At 46.1% G+C, this 20401-nt stretch overlaps 1 protein-coding gene across 3 annotated transcripts in view; it reads right to left on the reverse strand.

Annotated features, from left to right (window-relative positions):
* Positions 1-20401, reverse strand: part of MACROD2 (mono-ADP ribosylhydrolase 2) — a 1799128-nt gene that overhangs the window by 159281 nt on the left and 1619446 nt on the right. For all 3 annotated transcript variants that reach the window (XM_083175826.1, XM_083175824.1, XM_083175825.1), the window contains exon 10: positions 278-352. In XM_083175826.1, the coding sequence (XP_083031952.1) occupies positions 278-352 (75 nt within the window). The remainder of the gene's footprint in view (positions 1-277; positions 353-20401) is intronic.

Here is a 20401-nt window from a genome sequence, read left to right on the forward strand (position 1 = left end):
ACCTGATTGGTTGCTATGGGCAACATCCCATCTTCAATAGAACTCCCATCTACTGTAAGTAAACTTCCCCTATAATGTTTTGATGTAGCTTATGAACCAAAAACACAAACCTTGTCCCGGATGTGATAGCGCCAGACAAAACCATGCCTTGTAATTTAACGCCCCTTAAAAATTGTCCGCGTTCGGCCGCCAAACTTGGGCGCTACAACATACAGTCCAATGTGTGAGTAAGTTGACAGCTCAACTTAATGTCTACTTAAAGTTGACATATACTTACTGGTATCTTCGCTAATCATCTTAATGTCTTCAGTTTTATCATCCTTATCATCCTTCTCATCTTCGTCACCGCCGTCTTTGTTTTCATCAGAATATAAAAAACAAGACCAAAATACAAAATCCATGACCAGAAAATTTACATGTACAGACGATAACATTTAAGTTAAATGACCAGCAACATATTACTCGGCTTGTGCATCAATGTCACCTATAATGAATGCAACGCTCCTCGTTAATGAGCCAGAGGACATGATCATAAAACAAATGTATGGCTTTAAACACAAATATCTTTTTAGCATATATATGATATTGTTAGAAAGCAGTTTGCTCCTGCACTGTGTATACATGGTGGCAGGGCCGGCGCCACCACTAGGCAGCTCTAGGCATTTGCCTAGGGCGCCGGCACCCGGAGGGCGGCAGTTCGCCCCTCACCCCCAGAGAACTGTGTAAAAAAAATGCTGCCCCGGCGTCCACGCAGTGCTGGGGCGGTCAGGGGTGTCCGTGTCGTAGGGGTACCTGCGGCGCTGTCATGTGTATAAAGCTGGCTGCGGCCGGCGGGGTCACTGTAGTGAATAGCAAATAACTAGCGCTATGAGGATGGTGTTTGCTGCCCCGGTGGGTGGTATTTACACGCTCGCTATCCAAAAAAAATCTGCTTAGCGAGCGAGTCTCAATTAGACCCTATGTTATTCAAAAATATATACAGTATATAACAATAAGCTTTTACAAAAGGTTTTGTGCAGGCCTAGAGCGACTTGCCTTATTCTTGCAGTACAATCCCCCCCCCTCCCCCTCCGCCTGGGGCGCTGCAATGACTAGCACTGGCCCTGCCTAGAGCGACTTGCTTTATTCTTGCAGTACAATCCCCCCTCCCCTCTTCCTCGACCAAGAAAACAATGAAAAGCCTCGCCACCAAAACTGTTTATAACAAAGTCGGAAACTTTTCTATTAATGACATTGCCTTTGTTATTAGAGAGTGACTTTCTCATTACGAATACATTTAGCTTCCTTACTCAACCACTACCACATATAGACAAAAGAAATCTGCCATAATTATTTTGTGATTTCAGGTGAAACTTTCAATTGCTGTTAATGGGAATACTTACTGGAGTGTATATTGTGCAGTATATAAGCGGAATAATATTGGTTTTGATACCTGATACACTCTCACATTGTGAAGCTGCAAATGAATAAATTAATGCAACGCTCATTTATAACATAATGTGACATAAGTGCTTATAAAACACGCCACACAGGAAAACATGTTGAATTAAATATAACACTCAAAGCAATGTCCTTGCATACAAATAATGCAAAAGGTAATTCAATAGACTGCTGAGTGTTCTGGGGACGTTTAATAACTATCAGGTTCTCTGAGCAAGAATTTCTTTAGGTGACAGAAGACAAATGTAACCTATTTACCCTGTGCTCTGAAGAGAGACGCCTTCATTTAAATCTTCTGCCTGCCATTTAACTATGCATTGTACAATAAACTGCAGTTTAATTTACTAGAGAGGGAATAAAGTAAAAAAAAAAAAAATGGATTATTTTCTAGTTCTGAAACTCCTATGATTATAGAAGTTCTTCCCTGGGGTACATCAGTGCATCTGAAAGCACAAGGAGGACTGGGATGCCCATTTTATGGGGTATATTTACTAAGATGGGGGTTCTATTGAAGATAGGGTATTGCCCATATCAACCAATCAGATTATATATACTAGGTGATTCATCGCGCCCTACGGGCGCTCTTTACACCGTCGTAAGGGGCTGCGCCCCCTTAATTTGTGAACATTTGTATATGAGAAAGATGGTTAGAATTGTATGAAAGATGGCCTGTATTGCAACTTGAGTTATAGGTGATATGTGTTAAATAGAGAGCATATGATGTGGAAGGGGGTGTGTATTGTTTTGTTTAATTAAAAAGCGGTTACAGAGTAAGATGTACATTGATAGTGTGGATGGTACAGTGACATTTGTGGGTGTGTGGGGGGGGGCTGTGTGTGCGTGTTGTTTAGGTGTGTGTGTGCAATAGTATAGTAGGGTGTTTTTGAGTCAGCGGCTCCCCACTGGCGGAGGTCACTACACAGGAAAACAGGAGGCTGGGTAGTGATAGGGGTGTGTGGACATAAGGGGGACTAAAGAGGAGGGTGGGAGATACTGTGCAGCTTCTGCCAGTGGGTGAGGGTCCAGCATGGCAGTACAGGAGTACAGGATGGTGGCCCTTAGTCAGTGTCTCCTCCTACTGGGTGGGAGTTCGGGTGCATGAGAGCAGGAGGCTGGGCTATGAGGCATGATAGGGGCATGTGGCCAAAACAGCGTCAGCGACTCCCCAGTGGTGGAAGTTACAGTTCAGGAGAGCAGGAAGCTGGGTAGTGATAGGGGTGTGTGAGTATACGGGAGACTAAAGAGGGGCTTAGGGGTGCCATGAATTGTGGGAGGGGTGTGGGGGGTGCCGTGAATCAAGGGAGGGAGGGGGCGCAGGTGTCCGCGAATCGCGGGAGAGGGCGGGGGTCCGCAAAGCGTGGGAGGGGGCGTAAATTGTGGGAGGGGGGTGTTGCGGGAGGGGGGGGGGGTGTGTGGGGGGTGACGTGAATCGTGGGAGGGAGTGTGAATCGTGGGGGGGGGGGTGCGCGGGGGGTCCTTGAATTGCGGGAGGGGGGGGGGGCACGGGGCGCGATAAATCACCTAGTTGGTTATATATTCTTGTAGAAGGATGGTAGGATGTTGCTGTCATTCAGAATGCATTTACATAAACAGTAATAGTAGCAGTAAAAGATCTGACTTAAAACACCTACAGTAAAACAGAACAGGTGTTATATATTATACAAAGAATTGGTTGATGATGTGTAGGTTGACGTGCACATAGTTGTCACTGTAAAAAAATTGCTACAAGAAAAAATCACAGAAAGGTCAACACATGTAAATGTTGACATAAGTGTGGCACTTCATTGGGGTCCATGTCGACACATGAGAATGAATATGAAAACATTCAAAAAAGAAAAATAAATCTTCAAAAACGCATGTCAACCTTTTTCTTTGTCGACCATAGCCGTGTCAGTGTTTTGCATGTGCCATTTAATCCTGGGGTTGCCGTGAATCGCGAGCGGGGGTGGGGGGGGGATGGAGGAGGTGAGGTGTGTCCGCGAATCACGGGAGGAGGGGTCGTGGGTGGATGCCGTGAATTGCGGGAGGGGGTGTCGCAAGGGGGGGGGGGTGTGGGCGCCGCGAATCGTGGGAGGGGGGGACGCGTAGGGTTGCAGTGAATCGTGGGAGGGTGGGTCGCAGGGGCGGGGGGTTGCCGCAATGACAGGGGGGGGGGATCGTGGTAGGGGGGTCGCAGGGGGTGGGCAGGGGCGTAACTATAGCACCACAGCCCCCGCCACCGCAGGGGGGCGCTGTGCATGTGGGGGCGCCGGGGGCTGCGGTGCTATAGTTACCCCCCCCAATCCCCCGCAGACTTACGTATCTTGCTGGTCCCGGCGGCTCCATTCTTCTGATGAGGACCACAACAAAATGGCCGCCCCCATATAGCAAACAGTTCTCTGAAACTGTCTGCTGTACGGGGGTGGCCATTTTGTGGTGGTCCTCAGCAGATGAACGGACGGAGCCGCCGGGACCAGCGCGATAGGTAAGACTGCGGGGGAGGGGGTTAGCATAGGCGACGGGGCGGCCGGGGGGGGGGGGGGTGCTCGACGGGGCAGCGGCGGGGGGTGGGTATGGGCGCCCCCCCCCTAACGGCGGGGGGGGCGCCCAAAACGTAGCTACGCCACTGGGGGTGGGGGGTACCGCGAGGAAGGGGGGGCCTGGGGGGTTGGCACAAATCGTGGGAGGGGGGGGTCGCGGGGTGCCACGAATCGCAGGAGGGGGTGTGTCACGGGGTGGGGCCGCAAATCACGGGAGTCGCCGCGAATTGGGGGGTGTGCTGTGAATCGCGGGGAGGGGGGTCACCGGGGGGTGCCGTGAATCGCCACAAGAAAAAAATCAACACAGAAAGGTCAACACATGTAAATGTTGACATAAGTGTGGCACTCCATTGGTGTCCATGTCGACACATGAGAATGAATATGAAAACATTGAAAAAGTGAAAAATAAATCTTCAAAAACTCATGTCAATCTTTTTCATTGTCGACCATAGCCATGTCAGTGTTTTGCATGTGCCATTTAATCGTGGGGTTGCCGTGAATGGGATGGGGGGGACACATTGCTCTGTTTCTGGACTTTCTTCTTAATTTATGGATTACCATCACCTGTGCTTAAACACCTTTCTTATCAATTACCCTGTTTAAAATGACAGGTGATGACAATCATAAATTAAGATGGAAGTCCACAAACAGAGCATTCTGTCCCTCCTGGAGAGGGTCATGTTGGGAGGTATGGAGGTGGGGGGCGCTCACCTGGTGTGTCTGGTGAGTAGCTGTGTCTTTGCTGTGTAACATGGAGAGGCAGAGGGTGTCTGGCACTGTGTCTGTGGGCTCACTGGGCTGGTTCTCTGTCATGTGAATCAGACATGTTAATCAGAGGCTCCACCCAGCGTTACAGCTTCAGACACACTTTGAGTGACAGATGTAGCCAAATATATAAGAGATTATCTTATAGAAGGAGTTAAATAAATAAGAAGTATAATCTGGTTGCTATGGGCAACATCACATCTTCAATAGAACTCCCATCTTAGTATATCATTTACCCATATACAGTAGGTTTGTAGACGTTACACTCCCAACTGCTATATCTTTAATGCAACCATGGTTGAGCCATCGAAACTAGCATGAAACTCATGTTAGGTGCACATTTATGCAACACAACAGGCATTTCCATAACATAATGGTACAGTATACTGTATATATTGAAGGGATTGTCCTGTTTCAGCCGCTGTTTAGATGGGGATACTCTATCCCCAAAAAGACAAATAAAAGAGCAAAAAAAGTGGTAAACAGCGCCAGAAACTGGACCATAAAATATAAGCAATTGAAACAATCTATAATAAACAAAATTTTATATAAATTCAAAACATAACATAAAATATACACAAGCCAGTTGATAAAATAATTAGGAACAATAATCTATGTGCCACATTCAGTCTGAGAATAACAACAAATTTGTCCACATTGGTGAATGTGGTTTTTCGCTACTTTGCGAGCCAACTGAAGACTATGCAAATCTCCGAGGGCGCCTACAGAGAAGACCTGTACATGCGCATATTTGCATATGCGCAGATGCTCAATGTCGGACGCCTTTGCAAATTTGCAATGTAATGTCCCAACCAGAATGAGGGCCATTATCGTATGCCGATAGTATGCAGCTGTACTGGTTAGTTAGTTAGCAGGCAGTTTATAATGTATTAGGTTGTTAGAAGGACAGTCCCATCATTGATTAAAGGAAAGAGAAAAGGATTGGTCCAAGAAAGCAAGCAGCTTATATTAAGTTGTACGCAGTTCTTTTGAGGTATAGTTACCACTCTGAGGTATGGACCATATGTGCTGTAGCGCTTTAAAATGCACTGCGGTCTCAGATTGCAAATAAAAGTGCCAGTCGGTGACTATTTCACAAGCCGAGAACTGATGCGTTTTAACGCCAGCAACGGCATCTGAAATTTCAATCTTCGCGGGCTCAAATCAACCGCACAAAAGTGTTCAGAGGTTTTTTTGGTACTTGTTTCCTAGCATGGCGCCCAGATTTTCTACGTACGCTAGCATAGTTAAAACGCATCGTATCGCATGCCGCTATATAGTGACATGCAATGCGATGAAATGCGATTTCAGTCCCGCTGAGTGTCTCCCACTCTCTGGCTCACTGGTAATCCTGCCCCCTGTCACATCCTCACAGAAATCAATCTGAGGTGATTTTGTGAGAGGAGAGGACATGCATTTGGAAGAGACCATATTCGTCAGGAGGTAATCGAATACAGGCCGCATGTTGCACCAGCAGTGGGTATTTGGGGGAATCTGCTGGGAAACAGGGCAGTGTTTCCTGATGAAGGTGGCCACCCGTGATGCCAGCACATTAATGTCGGCCATCATCGACAATGTGGAGCCTGGGACGACAATATACACAGACTGTTGGAGGGCGTATAGCACACAGCAGCTGCAATTGGCTGGATACGACCACGCCCAGGTCAACCACAGGTATAATTTTATAAACACATCAATGGGGGCCCATACACAAAACATCGAAAGGATGTGGGGCGCGTGTAAATGGCGCAATAAACATCATCGGGGCACCGCCAGGCACATGTTACAGTTTTACCTGGAGGAATTCATGTGGCGTAAAACTTTGGGTAGGGATGACCCTTTCACCCATATCCTCCACGCCTTGACACTTTAACCAAAGTACAATTAAATTATTGGATTCTGAGGACATCTTATTAATTAATCTTTCATGTTTTTAATGATTTGTTTGTAATACATGTTATTTCATTGATTCTTACTTATTTAACTAAATTATTCTTCTTATTCAAAACATGTCGTCCTTACTGTGTCAGTTGCATGATTTTGCAGGGGTGAATGTGTTCATAAAACACCACCACTATCCACCCCAACCCTCGCGTGGCAAGCGTAGCGAGCCCCGCGAGGGGCAGCGGAACGCGTCCTCCGTCCTTTTCATACCCCCACTATCCATGTCTGTGTGGAGTTGATTTTATATAGTGTGGTGAGCGCAGCGAGCCACCGAGCCCGAAGCGTGGCGAGCATAGCGAGCCCCGTGAGGGGACGCGGAATATATGTGAAGTAATCCACGTTCCCGTCGGGGCTCGCTGCGCTCGCCACACTATATAAAATCAACTCCACGCCGACGTGGATAGTGGGGGTATGAAAAGGTCGGAGGACGCGTTCCACCGCCGCTCGCCATGCTTCGGGGTGGCGTGAATAGTGGGGAGGTGGCTGTATGTTTAAGGGTTGCCTGGATATTGTGTGTGTGGAGTGGGTGGCTTAAAAATCACAGTACAAAATTACATTATATGTCACTTTTAAAGTACAAATACCCTGTAAACTTATAACAACACAAAATTACATTTTATGTGATTTTAATGATAGTGATCGTATCGCATCGCATACAAAAAGCACAAAATCGTATACTATCGCATCCGATTTTATATCGGGTACGAAGTATGTAATTTATTCACTGGGAGAGAGCAGTGAATAAATTACTATGGAAAATCATATCGCATAGCATGGTATGTTTTTACCGTGTGCTGTGTGCGATGCGATGCAATTTCCCTACGCTTTCTCTGCTAGAAAAAGAGTACCTTTTTTTAACCACTTAAAAGGTGTATACAGTCTTTATGCCCCTAGCTCTATTACTCTACAAATGCTCCCTCTGTTGGGATTAGCTTTTATGTACAATATGAAGAGCCTGGTGTTCTACATTAGGTCCATGTAAAATGAGATGTAAATACTTGTATAGTACATATAAGATTACATATACTGTAAGCAGGACAGAACTGCTCCTTGGACAGAGAAGCAGCTGCCATGGGAGATTCTAGATCCAGGGGACTATATCAGCAGGAGAAACTGGCTCTGATTCAGAAGTGGGCGCTAATACGACTGCACTGGCGGTTGTCTGTCTGTCTGAGTTACACCAGCATTAATAATGCAAATGCTACCTTCAGCTATCCCCCAGTACAGTGCATACCCTGAGACACCCACTTTCTGCACCCCAGTGCACAGCAGCTTCACTGGTGATACTAAACTGGGAATGGCCAGACCACCTATCTGATGCACAGTGACATCATTACTAACTGTCACATTTCAAACATGTGCTGCATTAACTGACACATTCTACAGATCCACAGGTGGCCTGAGAAATATGGACTGTGCCATAGGGGGTTTCCAGAATCATTTACGGCGCCACCACTAGGCAGCTTTAGGCAATTTCCTGTGGGCACTGGCCAATGGAGGGCGGCAAGAAGTAAGGTCATCCTCACACCAGCGTGCCACTCACCCACAACCACCCCCTCCCCCGTGTAGCGTGTGCTGGAGCAGGTCAACAGTGCCCGCATTTCTCCCCCACCACCCCAGTGGAGCAGGTGCTGGTGCAGGTCAGCGTCACCCCCCCCTTCCTTGGAGCAGGGCCGCAACCCCCTCCCCCCCCCCCAGTTTTGCCTGGGGTGTTGACATGCCTTGCATATCGGCCCTGCCAGTAGGAAATAAATGCTTGCCTGCGCAAACATTTCCATTGGGCTTAGTTAGCGCTATAGTTGTGCTGTTTGGTTTTCCAGAAATCCATATCCTCCCACATCTTGTGGATCTGAACTGAACCAAAATCCCACCCCAATCACCTGAGGAGATCCGATCTCAACCGAGTCTCAAATCTTCCCATGGTCCAGAATTTGGATTTTATATTAGAATTTCTGATTGCAAAAGTGACATGCAATTTGTATCAATGATTATAGATTTGATAGCAAACTGAAATCTGAGTTTAGGGTGGTTTTGCCAAAATAAAATGACTGATTAGAACCATTACATTGGAGCCCAAGCACATTTCTAGTTAGCGTCCATCTTTGAATCAACCCCACTGTGTCCTTAATGTGATGTCTGCCCCTGACAAGCAGCGATAATTCACTGTTCTTTCCATGGTTCTTTAGATTGATTGAAAGTAAATACAGATCCACACACTATAAACCCCACAGTACATTAAGTGTACACCAGGATCACTCACACTGGTTTATAATAGAACCTGAGACACCCATGACATGGAATTTTCCTGGTGACTCCTAAAGCCCCCAGTACATTATTTCCTAGTGTAAATGGTCTAAAATTCCATGACTGCTATTTTCAGCAATCGCCGCGCATCACAAAATGACTTTCTAGAAAAAAAAGAAATATTTCAACATCCAGATTTGTAGTGACATCATTGGTCCCTGTCTTGGGAAATCTATGACATACGGCAAATACAGAATCCAGGCAGTGAGCTCCCGATGACAACAGTGTAATGTACCAGGTGAGATAACCAGATCTGCTCTGCTAATGCTACGTTACGTACTGTAATGCAGCCCATCAGTTCCATATTATACTTACTGTATCTGGACAATATAAAACTCTTTTAAAGTCTGACAATAAACATTTAGGGCATCTGGAAATGCTTTTTATTAAGCTGGGTGCATTTGACCTAAATTCAAATCCTACTAAATGCAATCTAAAGACATGTAAAGCATTTGGAGCATATGTGTAATCATAATCAGCCATGAGTAACACCTCATCAGTTACATATTCCACTGAGGAGGTATCATCGGCCTCGTGGAAAATTGCCTCTCTGTTTGCATGGCTTAGAGGTACATGAAGGGGAAAATGGTCTGTGAAAGCTGAAATGTGCCCGTACCTAGTGGCTAGTTTAAATAGACTTTAAAAAGTTAGATGTAAAAGTAAGTGAAATACCCATTTCACGTTTTTTAGAATACACAGCGCGAGAACCATAACTCCCAACTGTACTGCTTTTCGTCACCCAGGGTGTGCAGTGTCCCATGGTGGGGGGGGGGCACAGTCGGAGTGCCACCCTGTCACCCGTGAATAGACGCGTCTATTCCTGCAGCCAGAGGGGGTGGGGGCATGGCCAGTAGATCACAGAGTCGCTGGGCATGCCAGCACAGCTGCAAAAATGGCTCTCATGGGTGTTACGAGTGTAGGCCATGCCCCCTTCCGGCTAGGTCACGTCCTGTCACTTCTGCCTTATCTGTAAAGTTGGAAGGTATGCAGAACACCAGGTTAATAATGGGGCGGATGGGACTAAAGCTCTGGGCCTTCACAAAAATATAGGCCAATGCCAACATATTGATGATCAGCCGTCCAGTTGGCCACATGTTCGGGCTTAGATCAAAAGTATTCAAATCAAATTTTTATTTTCCTAACAAAACATTTTCTACTTTTATGTATTTATGGAAGGTTGATTCAGAGGAGGATGCAACTCACACAAAGACACAGGTGACTTGTCTAAATAGATGCCTCCAGGCGGCTTCTATCATCTGCTTCTGCATCCGAGGCTGCAGCATTGGTGTGTACAGTACATCAGCATACCTCCCAACTGTCCCACTTTTTGCGGGACCGTCCCAGCTTTTTGGGATGGGCCCGCCTCCCGCCCAGGGCTGGCAGTGTCCCACGGTGGGGAATGCTAGCATCATACAAAAGACTATAGAGAGGGCCGGTGCAAGGTGTCTAGACGCCCTAGGCAGAGCTGTCCATAAACCCCCCCCCCAGGTACTGTACATGGTAACCTGAAGTAATCACTGGGGGGGGGGGGGGGGGGTTTGCAGTCTCCTATCAGCCGGATATTCACACCGGGAGCCAGCAGACATTAATATCCTCCCCGTTTCCCAGAAAAGCATGTCAAATACACACGAAGGGGGAGGTCGGGGGCATGAGTGCTCCTCGGAGGCACGGGTGCGGCAGGGTACAGGGCTCGGCTAGTGTTCCTAATCCTTGACAGCACCATCATGGTGCAGAGAGCAGGGAGAGCGCCTCTTCGGCCTGGTGCCTCCCTGGCTCTGCTGAGCAGCCGGCTCTCAGTGAGGGTACTAGCTGGGAGGGTAATATGAAGCAATCTCACGCCAGGTGGTACTCGCCAGGGTCTGGGAGGATCGGAACTATGCAGCAACCGGGTATGGTCCTATGTGGCACATCTCTGCTGTGTGCAATCACGGAGGGGGGCGGAGAGTTCCAGCTGCTGGGCTGGTCACACGTGGGTAGCTGCTTCACTCCTCTTATTGGGAATGTACAGTACAGTACATTGCAGTGTGTGGTGCCGCCCTCCAGTGACTGGTGCCCATAGGCAAATGCCTAAAGCTGCCTAGAGGTGGCACAGGCCCTGACTTTAGGGGACAGATGCAGGGCAGTAGAGAGCCTGGCAAAGCCCATGTACCTTTCAGGAGGCATGGCCTAATTGTGCACCCTTAGAATAAAATACAGGAAAAAATAGGACTTTAAGCACCTCCCTGGCCACACTGCAGCCCCGCCCACAGCAGCATGTGCTGGGTTGAGAAGAGCTACTGCAGTTGCTGCTGCCAGGTAATGGGCGCCCCAATGACCCGGGTAATTAGTATCCCCCCCCCCCCCTCTCTCGGCACCACTCCACATATGAACTAAGCCTTGGAGAAAGTACCAACAAATCAGCTCCTGTCATTTTTCAAAAACAGCTTGACACATGGCAGTTAGGAACTGATTGGCCGGTACTTTATCTATTTCCAAGGCTTAGTCAATAGACGAGCAGATATAATTTAGAATCCTGACTACAATCCAGCCCAGCTCACCCCCTCAGGCTGGTTTCATCTTGCCGCCATTACTTCTATTGCCACAGAGCTGCACGATTCCTTGCTGGTTAATCACTTGCAGAATGTCTGTGCTGTATACAGTACAGCTGGGGTGTGGGGATTGATATATAAGAATGTTTCCATGGCTAACAGGTTTCTCTCAATCTAAAACTTTTCATTGATGTAACATGAAACAACTACTCCCTCGGCTGCTGTATACCTTTATCAGGCACAAAAACCTTCAAATGCGGATGATTATAGATTTTTGTGCTGGCAAGATAACACAGCTTCAGAAGCAGTATAAGCATATATAAAAGGAGATGGGAACTGTAAAATGATAGATTAATACTGGTGATGTGGAAAGAGGAGGCAGGATGCTGACCTAAGGCCTATGCTGACTTTGACAAATATGCAGAACATGCCGGACTGCAAAAGTTAAAGAACAGTTCTATATCTGACAGATTTCATTTAAAATACATTCTTGGCATGTTCTTATGGAGTATGGATGGGAATTTACCTCAGTTCTGCACATTCTTCTAAATAGGCTGCGTACACAGATCACCACAGTTAATGTACCACAAGTTTGGGTCCAGAGGGGCTCAGTGCACCCATACAGTGACACTTATCCCACGGTGGTCGGTACTGCAGACAGAAATCACTGAGAAAACGGTAATGCAGACATTTTTCTGCTGATTTGCAAGTACACAATAAAGATGTCCCCGGTAACAAAGTGCAGGTGCCATTTTCCTGGAGACTTGCTCATAGAATGTAGACTTTGGCCTTAAGCAAGAGTCTACACAAGTCACCTCCATCAAATTGTGTCATCGATGCGTTTCAAGCCGATGTGGGCTCTTTTTCAAGTTTTGATAAAGAGCCCGCAGCGGCTCGAAACGCGCCGGGGTGCAATTTGGTGACCACATCTAAATGGAGGAGGACTCTTCCTAGTCTCAGCTTTTGGATCCCAACAGGGTGCGTACATCTCCATAGGCACTCTGCTAAACACCACCTCTGGCTCTACTTTACAGCCTGGGTAAGACTGTATCTTACATCCACAGACTATACTTACGTATGTGAAAACTGATTGTATTGCTCACTATCAGAGTTGATTCTATGTTACTTAGAGACTATGGAGCCATCTTAATGGCTCTTTAGTCTAATGTTCATCTACTGTATTTTTTACATTTTTAATGTGTGTATATTATCATTCTCATGTACTGTATCTATTACTACCCATAGTTGACTAGCACTTAGGCACAGAGCCAGAAGCTGATTGGGATGGAAAACCAGCCCAGGAAATTTCTGGAAGCAGCCCTTGTGGTGGTGGGGTTTGCTGAGAGGGCGGAATCCCTCCTCATTGGGCCTGATTCTGTGATGGACATAGTCGCAGCAGTCCTTGGGTCTTTTGCTGCAGTCGTGTCTGCAACTTTATGCTAATTCCACTAGAAGTTGTTGGCACACTGGGCATCTTCCCTTTTATTACCAATCCACTGCTGCACAGAGTAGCTTAATATAGCTGTGTCCTTTGACCTAAACATGCGCAACTTGGCACCAGGACTTTCTCCACCATCTCCATAATGATGGATTTGCCCTGAATACCTCCGAAGTCAGAGTATTTAAAGGACATTGCACCCTAGTTGAATTTTTCCGTAAGCCCCAGGTATGGGGTGGCAGAGAGTTGCTAGGTGGCGGCACTTGGAGTACATGCCTCCAATCGCTTTGTCGGAAGATTCACCACTGTACAGAAAGAGAACAGCTTGGAATTTGCCCTCTTTCTGTTCTAGTGAAGCTACCAGGATTTGAATGATCCTTTATTACTGGTTGCATGAAGCACTGCCTAGCAATGAGGCCGAAGATGAAACATGCATTATAGATTTGTCAATAAATCCTTGAACACTGTCTTCTAAACAGCTGAAGTATACATATACATTATGAAAACATTCACTATTGTGTTTGTACATCGCGGTGCCATTGTTTATAATGATGGAACCATAAATTGGTGATTGTAACCAGACATTTTGGTCAATTTTATCCTTTTTCAGTAGGTCCAAGTTGGATAAAATATATGCTGGGACATGACAGTCATTGATAGGAGTCTACACAGAGCTGCTTAAGCACAAAAAATCAATGTCCTTGTCTGGCTTTAAAGATCTACAACAGTCATGTGGCTGAAATAAGGAGCTACTGTAGGATAAAGCCACGGTGGTCTATACAGGACCTCAGTGAGGGTCCATACACCAGAAAAATAAACAAAGTATTTAAGGTGTTAGCAACATTTGTTTCTCTTTTCTAAAATATGATACTTTATTTTTAAAAATGTTTTACTTTAAAAACTTCAGGGCAGATGTATCAGAGATAAAGAGGAGAGATATAAACCAATCAGCTCTTAACTGCCATATTACAGTGTTTGAAAAAAATGGCAGGAGCTGATTGGTTGGTAGTTTATCTCTCTCTACGGCTTAGTTCATTGGCCTTATTGTCTGTTATCAACCTGGATTATAAATCAAGAATTCCATATAATGTAAGATAAAAACATAATTTAAAAAGTATAAAACTAAAAAATAAGATCCCACAACAAACTAAACCAACATAAAAATGTGCGCTCTCTCTAAAGCCCCGTACAGACGGGGGAGATATATTGCTCAGCCATATATGGCTGAGCAATATATATCTGAGCAATATATTTCTCAGTTTCTCCTTTTCATCAGCGACCAGAGATGGTCGCTGATGAAAAAGAAACTGCCGGGGGAGCCCGGCAGTGGTAATCAGCTGGTCGCAGGAGCATGTTCCTGCGACCAGCGATCACTACAGGGGTAAAAACGGGAGCGCGCACCCGGCGAGCGCGCACCCGGTTCACACTCCCATCGCGGGCAATATGGTCGCTTAGCGACCATATTTCCCGTGATATTACACAAAATCTCCCCCGTGTGTGCGCACCTTAAACTAAATTCATTTAATTGACTGAAGGTCACACAAGAGACCCCACACAGACTGAGGATTGTTCATAGCTACCGTATGCGCACCACACTAGATTCAACACGTTTAGCATATTGTGAAATAAAGGGGCATACACGCGGAACAATATTGTGAACTGTTACAAAATCACCGGGGTTTACAAGTACAACCCATCGGCTAGTGTAGTAATTTGCAAAACTGCCAAAGGTATGTGCCCATTTAACCCATCCCTTTATACAATTTACATAATCCCATCCCACCAATTGAAAATGTGTTTCCCGTGCTCATTACTACGTAATTCTCACATGTCAAGGAAACGGCTCAACCAGCCCAACTCCCCCAGCTGCCAGCATCTTTTGCAAACTCACCACCTTGGCCAGCAAGTCCATGCAAACACCTGAATATACAGATACCCTAAAACTAGCATTATTTTTTGTGATAGCCAAATAATCTTTGGTACTTGTTTCCTTGCACGGCCACACCGATTTACATCGGGGTGGTCGTGTCGGAAAAATCGGGTCGATCGCATCGCATTTTTTTTTTTGAATGAAATGTAAATCGGGTCCCTGGGACCCGATTTTACATTGGATTCAATGTAAAATATTCCCAACCCCCCCAAATGTCACGGCGTACACCCCACCCCACGATAGACGCCAACCCGAAGCGTGGCGAGCGCAGCGAGCCCACGAGGGGCGGCGGTGCGCGTCCTCCGACCTTTTCATTCCCCTACTATCCACGTCGGCGTGGAGTTGAGAATAGAATAGTGTGGCGAGCGCAGCGAGCCACCGAGCCCGAAGCGTGGCGAGCGCAGCGAGCCCCGCGTGGGGCCGCGGATACCTTCACAGGTAAACGCGTCCCTTCGCGGACTTCACAGGTGTCCGCGTCGCCACGGACACCTGTGAAGCCCGCGAGGGGACGCGTATAACTGTGAAGGTATCCGCGTCCCCGCGCGGGGCGCGCTGCGCTCGCCACGCTTCGGGCTCGGTGGCTCGCTGCGCTCGCCACACTATTCTATTCTCAACTCCACGCCGACGTGGATAGTAGGGGAATGAAAAGGTCGGAGGACGCGCACCGCCGCCCCTCGCTGCGCTCGCCACGCTTCGGGTTGGCGTCTATCGTAGGGTGACGACGGGGACATCTAAAATGTGAAATGGGTCATATTGGCCCATTTCACATTTTTTCAGGATTTCAATGTTAAAAAATCTTTTAACATTGAAGCCTATGTAAAAATCGGGGGCATCGCGTCGGGACCTATGTTAATGGTCCCGACCGACGCGATGCCCCCGATATTTTACCTTTCCCGACACGATTTCAATGTTAAAATATTTTTTAACATTGAAGCCTATGGGGAAATCGCGGGCATCGCGTCGGTCGCGTCGGGACCATTGTTAACGGTCCCGACCGACGCGATGCCCCCGATATTTTGTCCTAGCCGGCCAAATGGACCTGATTTCAAAGGAAATCGGGTCCATCGTATGGATCGTGTACCTTAACTAAAGGTACACGATCCATAAGATTTGTGGCCGTGCTAGGAAACAAGTACCTAATCTTTAATTGTAACAAACAATATAATTATTATTATGGTTATCATTTATTATCAGTATATGGAGCCACAAGGGTTCTGCAGCTCCTACCGGAATACATAAATGAGCAAAAACAAGAAAACAATTATTTAAGCCCCGTACACATGGCGAGATATTGGCTAATGGGCAATTTTGACTGAGCAATTTTGACTAGATGCACTGGAGATTTTGACTAAGCGATTTTGCCATATGATCTATGGGGATGCAGTTAAAATCCCGGCGGTCGGGATCCCGGCGTTCAGAATCCCGACCGCCGAAATCCCGACACATTCTCCCTCCGTGGGTGTCCACTACACCCCTGGAGGGAGAATAAATTAGTGTGCCGAGCGCAGCGAGGCACCGGGCCCGCTGCTTGGCGAGCGCAGCGAGCCCGCAAGGGGGGGGCGATCCACGTCCCCCCCTTGTCGGCATTTCGGCTGTCGGGATTCTGAACGCCGGGATCCCGACCGCCGGGATTCAGTACTGAATCCGATCTATGATCTAGTCAAAATTGCCTTGCCTGCACAGTCAATCTATGCTAAGCAATCTATGCTAGACAATAATGACTGAAAAAACTGGGAGATTTTGTCTAACCTTCTAGGAGATTTTGACTATCTAGTAAAAATCTCCTGCCAACATCTCCCCGTGTGTACACCCCTTAACAGATTGCTCAGCACACATAGCTGACACATCGCTGAGATTGCTCAGCTGCATTTCCCAGTGCGTATGCCCCATAAGAGAGGAAAAAAGCGGAACTTGTGTAGTTTTACGGCGCCAGCATGGCGCCATGCTACTTCCGGGTTCTATGCTCACCACAAACTATGTTAAAAAAAGTAACTTAACTCCATGCCAACATGGATAGTTCATACCCCCACTATCCATGTTGGCATGGAGTTGATTTAAAATAGCGTGGCGAGCGTAGAGAGACTCAGACGCATGGCGCCCTACTGGCGCCGTGAAACTACACAAGTACCGAAAAAGCACATGAGGACAGAGAGCCCTGCTCGTGAGAGCTTACATTCGAAAGAAAATAATATCCCTGCCTTCCATAGAAGTAAGGTATATGTATTGTTCAGGAACCAAACGGCTGGCTCATTTTGTATAAGAGTGGCAGATTTTTTATAGCAAGTTTAGTTTTTGTTGAATTTCATATTACATCTGCTGCAAGTTTGTATAAGGCATCAGTCAGATAACTTCTATGTATAATGCATAGACGGATGCTGACAATCTTTATATTTCTTATTTAACAAAAGCTACTTGTCAATCAGGATTAGGAGCTATTACACAGACACTTTGGGTGAGATTTAATGGCATGAGAGATTCAGAAAATGAGAGATTTGGTGAGAAATCTCCAGTTTTTTTAAAGCGGCAATCATTTACACTTCAAAATCAAACTGTTGTTGCAGTGTACATGATTGCTGCTTTAAAAAAACTGGAGATTTTTTACCAAATCTCTCACTTTCTGAATCTCTCATCCTATTAAATCTCACCCTTTGTCTTGGAACATTTTATTTATGTCTGCAAGAAGTTTTATTGATGTTAAATTAAAAGATAAAGGCAAATACTGTAACTGCTCAGACACAATTTTAAAAGTAAAACATTTCCACTGGTGCAATATGCTGGGACTTGCCTGACGACATTGTTTTTCCGATGATTCTGGATACATATTGTATGCAGATTTATTCAGTGAATTTGGGAATCTACAGCTGGGTACACACTGATACGCTCCATGAACTTAGTTTTAGCGTTTACCAGCGATTTCCAGATTTAATGATATAGGGCATACAGAGTAGACCAGGCATGTCCAAACTGTGGCCCTCCAGCTGCTGTGAAACTACACATCCCAGCATGCATTGCCATAGTTTTAGCATTGCCTAATAGCAAAACTGTGGCAAGGCATGATGGGACTTGTAGTTTCACAACAGCTGGAGGGCCATAGTTTGGACATGCCTGGAGTAGACCGTATTCAGGTACGTTCGTAGCAGCACTACGTTCTCACGGGAACCGATGTTGTCTTACTGCTCATGCGCATTTCTGCGCATGTGCATAGGCAGGGTACGTGCACCCACGGCAAACAGTCTGGGCACACGCACCCAGGACAGCGCGCGGGGGGGTGGAGAGGGGCGGAGGGTGGCCTCATTAGCATGTGAGAAAGCCCAGTGTTTCATTGGTGTTCCCATGAGAATGCTGGGTGTTTGCATGCTAATGAGGCCGTGGTGCGGGTGTAGGGGCGGGTGGCTGACATCACAGGATGTCAGCTGCCCACCCATTTCCTTCCCAGCGTGCACGCATATCTTACATATGTCAGCCGCCCCCCCCCCCACACCCGAGTCACGCTCAGACCAACCTTACATATGCGCGTATGTGCAGATACATGATGGGGGGGGGGGGGGGTGTTTGCAAATATTACTAATTAGATCTCAGAAATAAAATAGAGATGGTGCCAAATGCCTGGCAATATTAATGTTGCAAATGTGTATGGGATGTGAGGGGGAGAAGGGGCAGCTACATGGTGTCAGAATGTTAATGGCAGAAATCGGGATACGGTCACTAGGTCAACAAGCATTAGGTCGACATGCAGAAAAAGCTCTTAAGAGCGAAACGCGTCGGTGTATTGGAGCCCTGACACCCACTACTGTCACCCAGATTCAGCCACTTCTTAGTGACCGGACCAGCTTTCCTCACCAAATATCCCAGCAGTCGCAACTAACCAGGACAACATTCCCACAAACCAGGTTGAGCCCTACAACAACAGGGGCTCCCTTGATTGGGAGAATTCAAACCAGGCTGAGCCCGCCAACAACAGGGGCTCCCTAGGCTGGAGAATTACATCACTCCTAAAACCTACCATCAGCCTGCTATATTGGGACATACCAGGAAGCATATTTAGGAACGGCCACTGAGACTCTCATCCTTGAGAAAACTGGGTGACTATCACGGCTCTACATTTTATTACAATTATCAGCAACAGTACCATCTATTTTTTCTGTGATATATTTTTACAAGTGTATTTTTAATAAATGTATATTTTTTACCTTTAATTGTTGCATATTAATAGGTAAAAGCGTGGTTTCACACGCCCTTTTTTTCTTTCCATTTATTGTGTTTGGGCTTGACACCCTTACTTACGAAACCGCAGCTCTAGCAAAGTCACCCATTTATAGGCGCCCTCACGGGACACTTTGTGCCCCACCCCCCTTCTTCCGACATGCAGAAATGTTGACATACCTGAAGGTCAACATGCGGGAATGTCGACATGGGTTCGGTCGACAGGGTCCTTAGGTCGACACAAGCATTAGGTCAATATGGGGAAGGTTGACAGTCAAAAGGTCGACATGTGAGATTGATTCAAGTGAGATTGATTAAAACACGCATGTCCAACCTGCAGCTGTTGTGAAACTACAAGTCCCATCACGCATTGCCAAGGTTTTGCTATTAGGGAATGCTAAAACTATAGCAAGGCATGCTGGGATGTGTAGTTTTACAACAGCTGGAGGGCTGCAGGTTGGCTGCCTGGATTTACACATAAAATTGTCTGGTTCTGCAGAACAGCGCCCCCTGCCTTGCAGAGACACATGCCGCACCGCCCTAGTTAGCAAGTGTCATGCTGTTGCTTGTAGTTCTGCAAGAGCCACGTTGGAAAGCAGTAAATAGCGATATACTGAGATTTGTTAGTAGAATGGCGTCTGTTGGATGTTTCTCTTTGCAATCTCTTACTGAAATATTTTGTAGTTTATTTTATAGTTAACAACTTGTCTAATTTTTATTTTTTATTCCTACAGTTAATGGTAATGTGTTGTTTTTTTTTTTTTTTTTTTTTTTTTTACCAGCATAATGCTACAGAGAGTGTTTTGGCAAGTAATTACCTATAGCTGTAATAGTATCAAATGCGTTTGCAATTTTATTTTTCTTCAGGAATTAAACACTCGGGTTTTCTAATGCGATTCTAGAGAATACAATGTAAATAGTGTTTGTGCAGGTTTATACATTCTTAAAAAGTGCAGACGAAATAATGGGTTTTGTACAACATTTATTGCTCTGTATTATCATATCTTAGGGGGTTATTATTGTTTTGGAAGAAAGATTGCAAATAACTGCATTATCTCTGTGTTTTCTGGCAAATTATGTTTGTAGTTATTATTCTTATTAGTATCCTCATCATTATTATTACTAAATTACCAGTATTCATTATGGATATAATTGGATGAGGGAGAGGGGGGTGGGGTGGGTGGACACTCATGTTTCTCCCACAGGTGGTAGTAGACCTCTGGCCGGCTTGAGTTATTTTACTTGGCACAAAAGCAGCAAAGGTGAAATATTGTTTTGCAGAACAAAATGATTTAATGAGATTGCAGAGGTGGAAAGTCCATTGCTCAAA

This window comes from Crinia signifera, chromosome 3 (genome assembly GCF_055691185.1).
Source record: "Crinia signifera chromosome 3, ASM5569118v1, whole genome shotgun sequence".
Taxonomy (NCBI): Eukaryota; Metazoa; Chordata; class Amphibia; order Anura; family Myobatrachidae; genus Crinia; species Crinia signifera.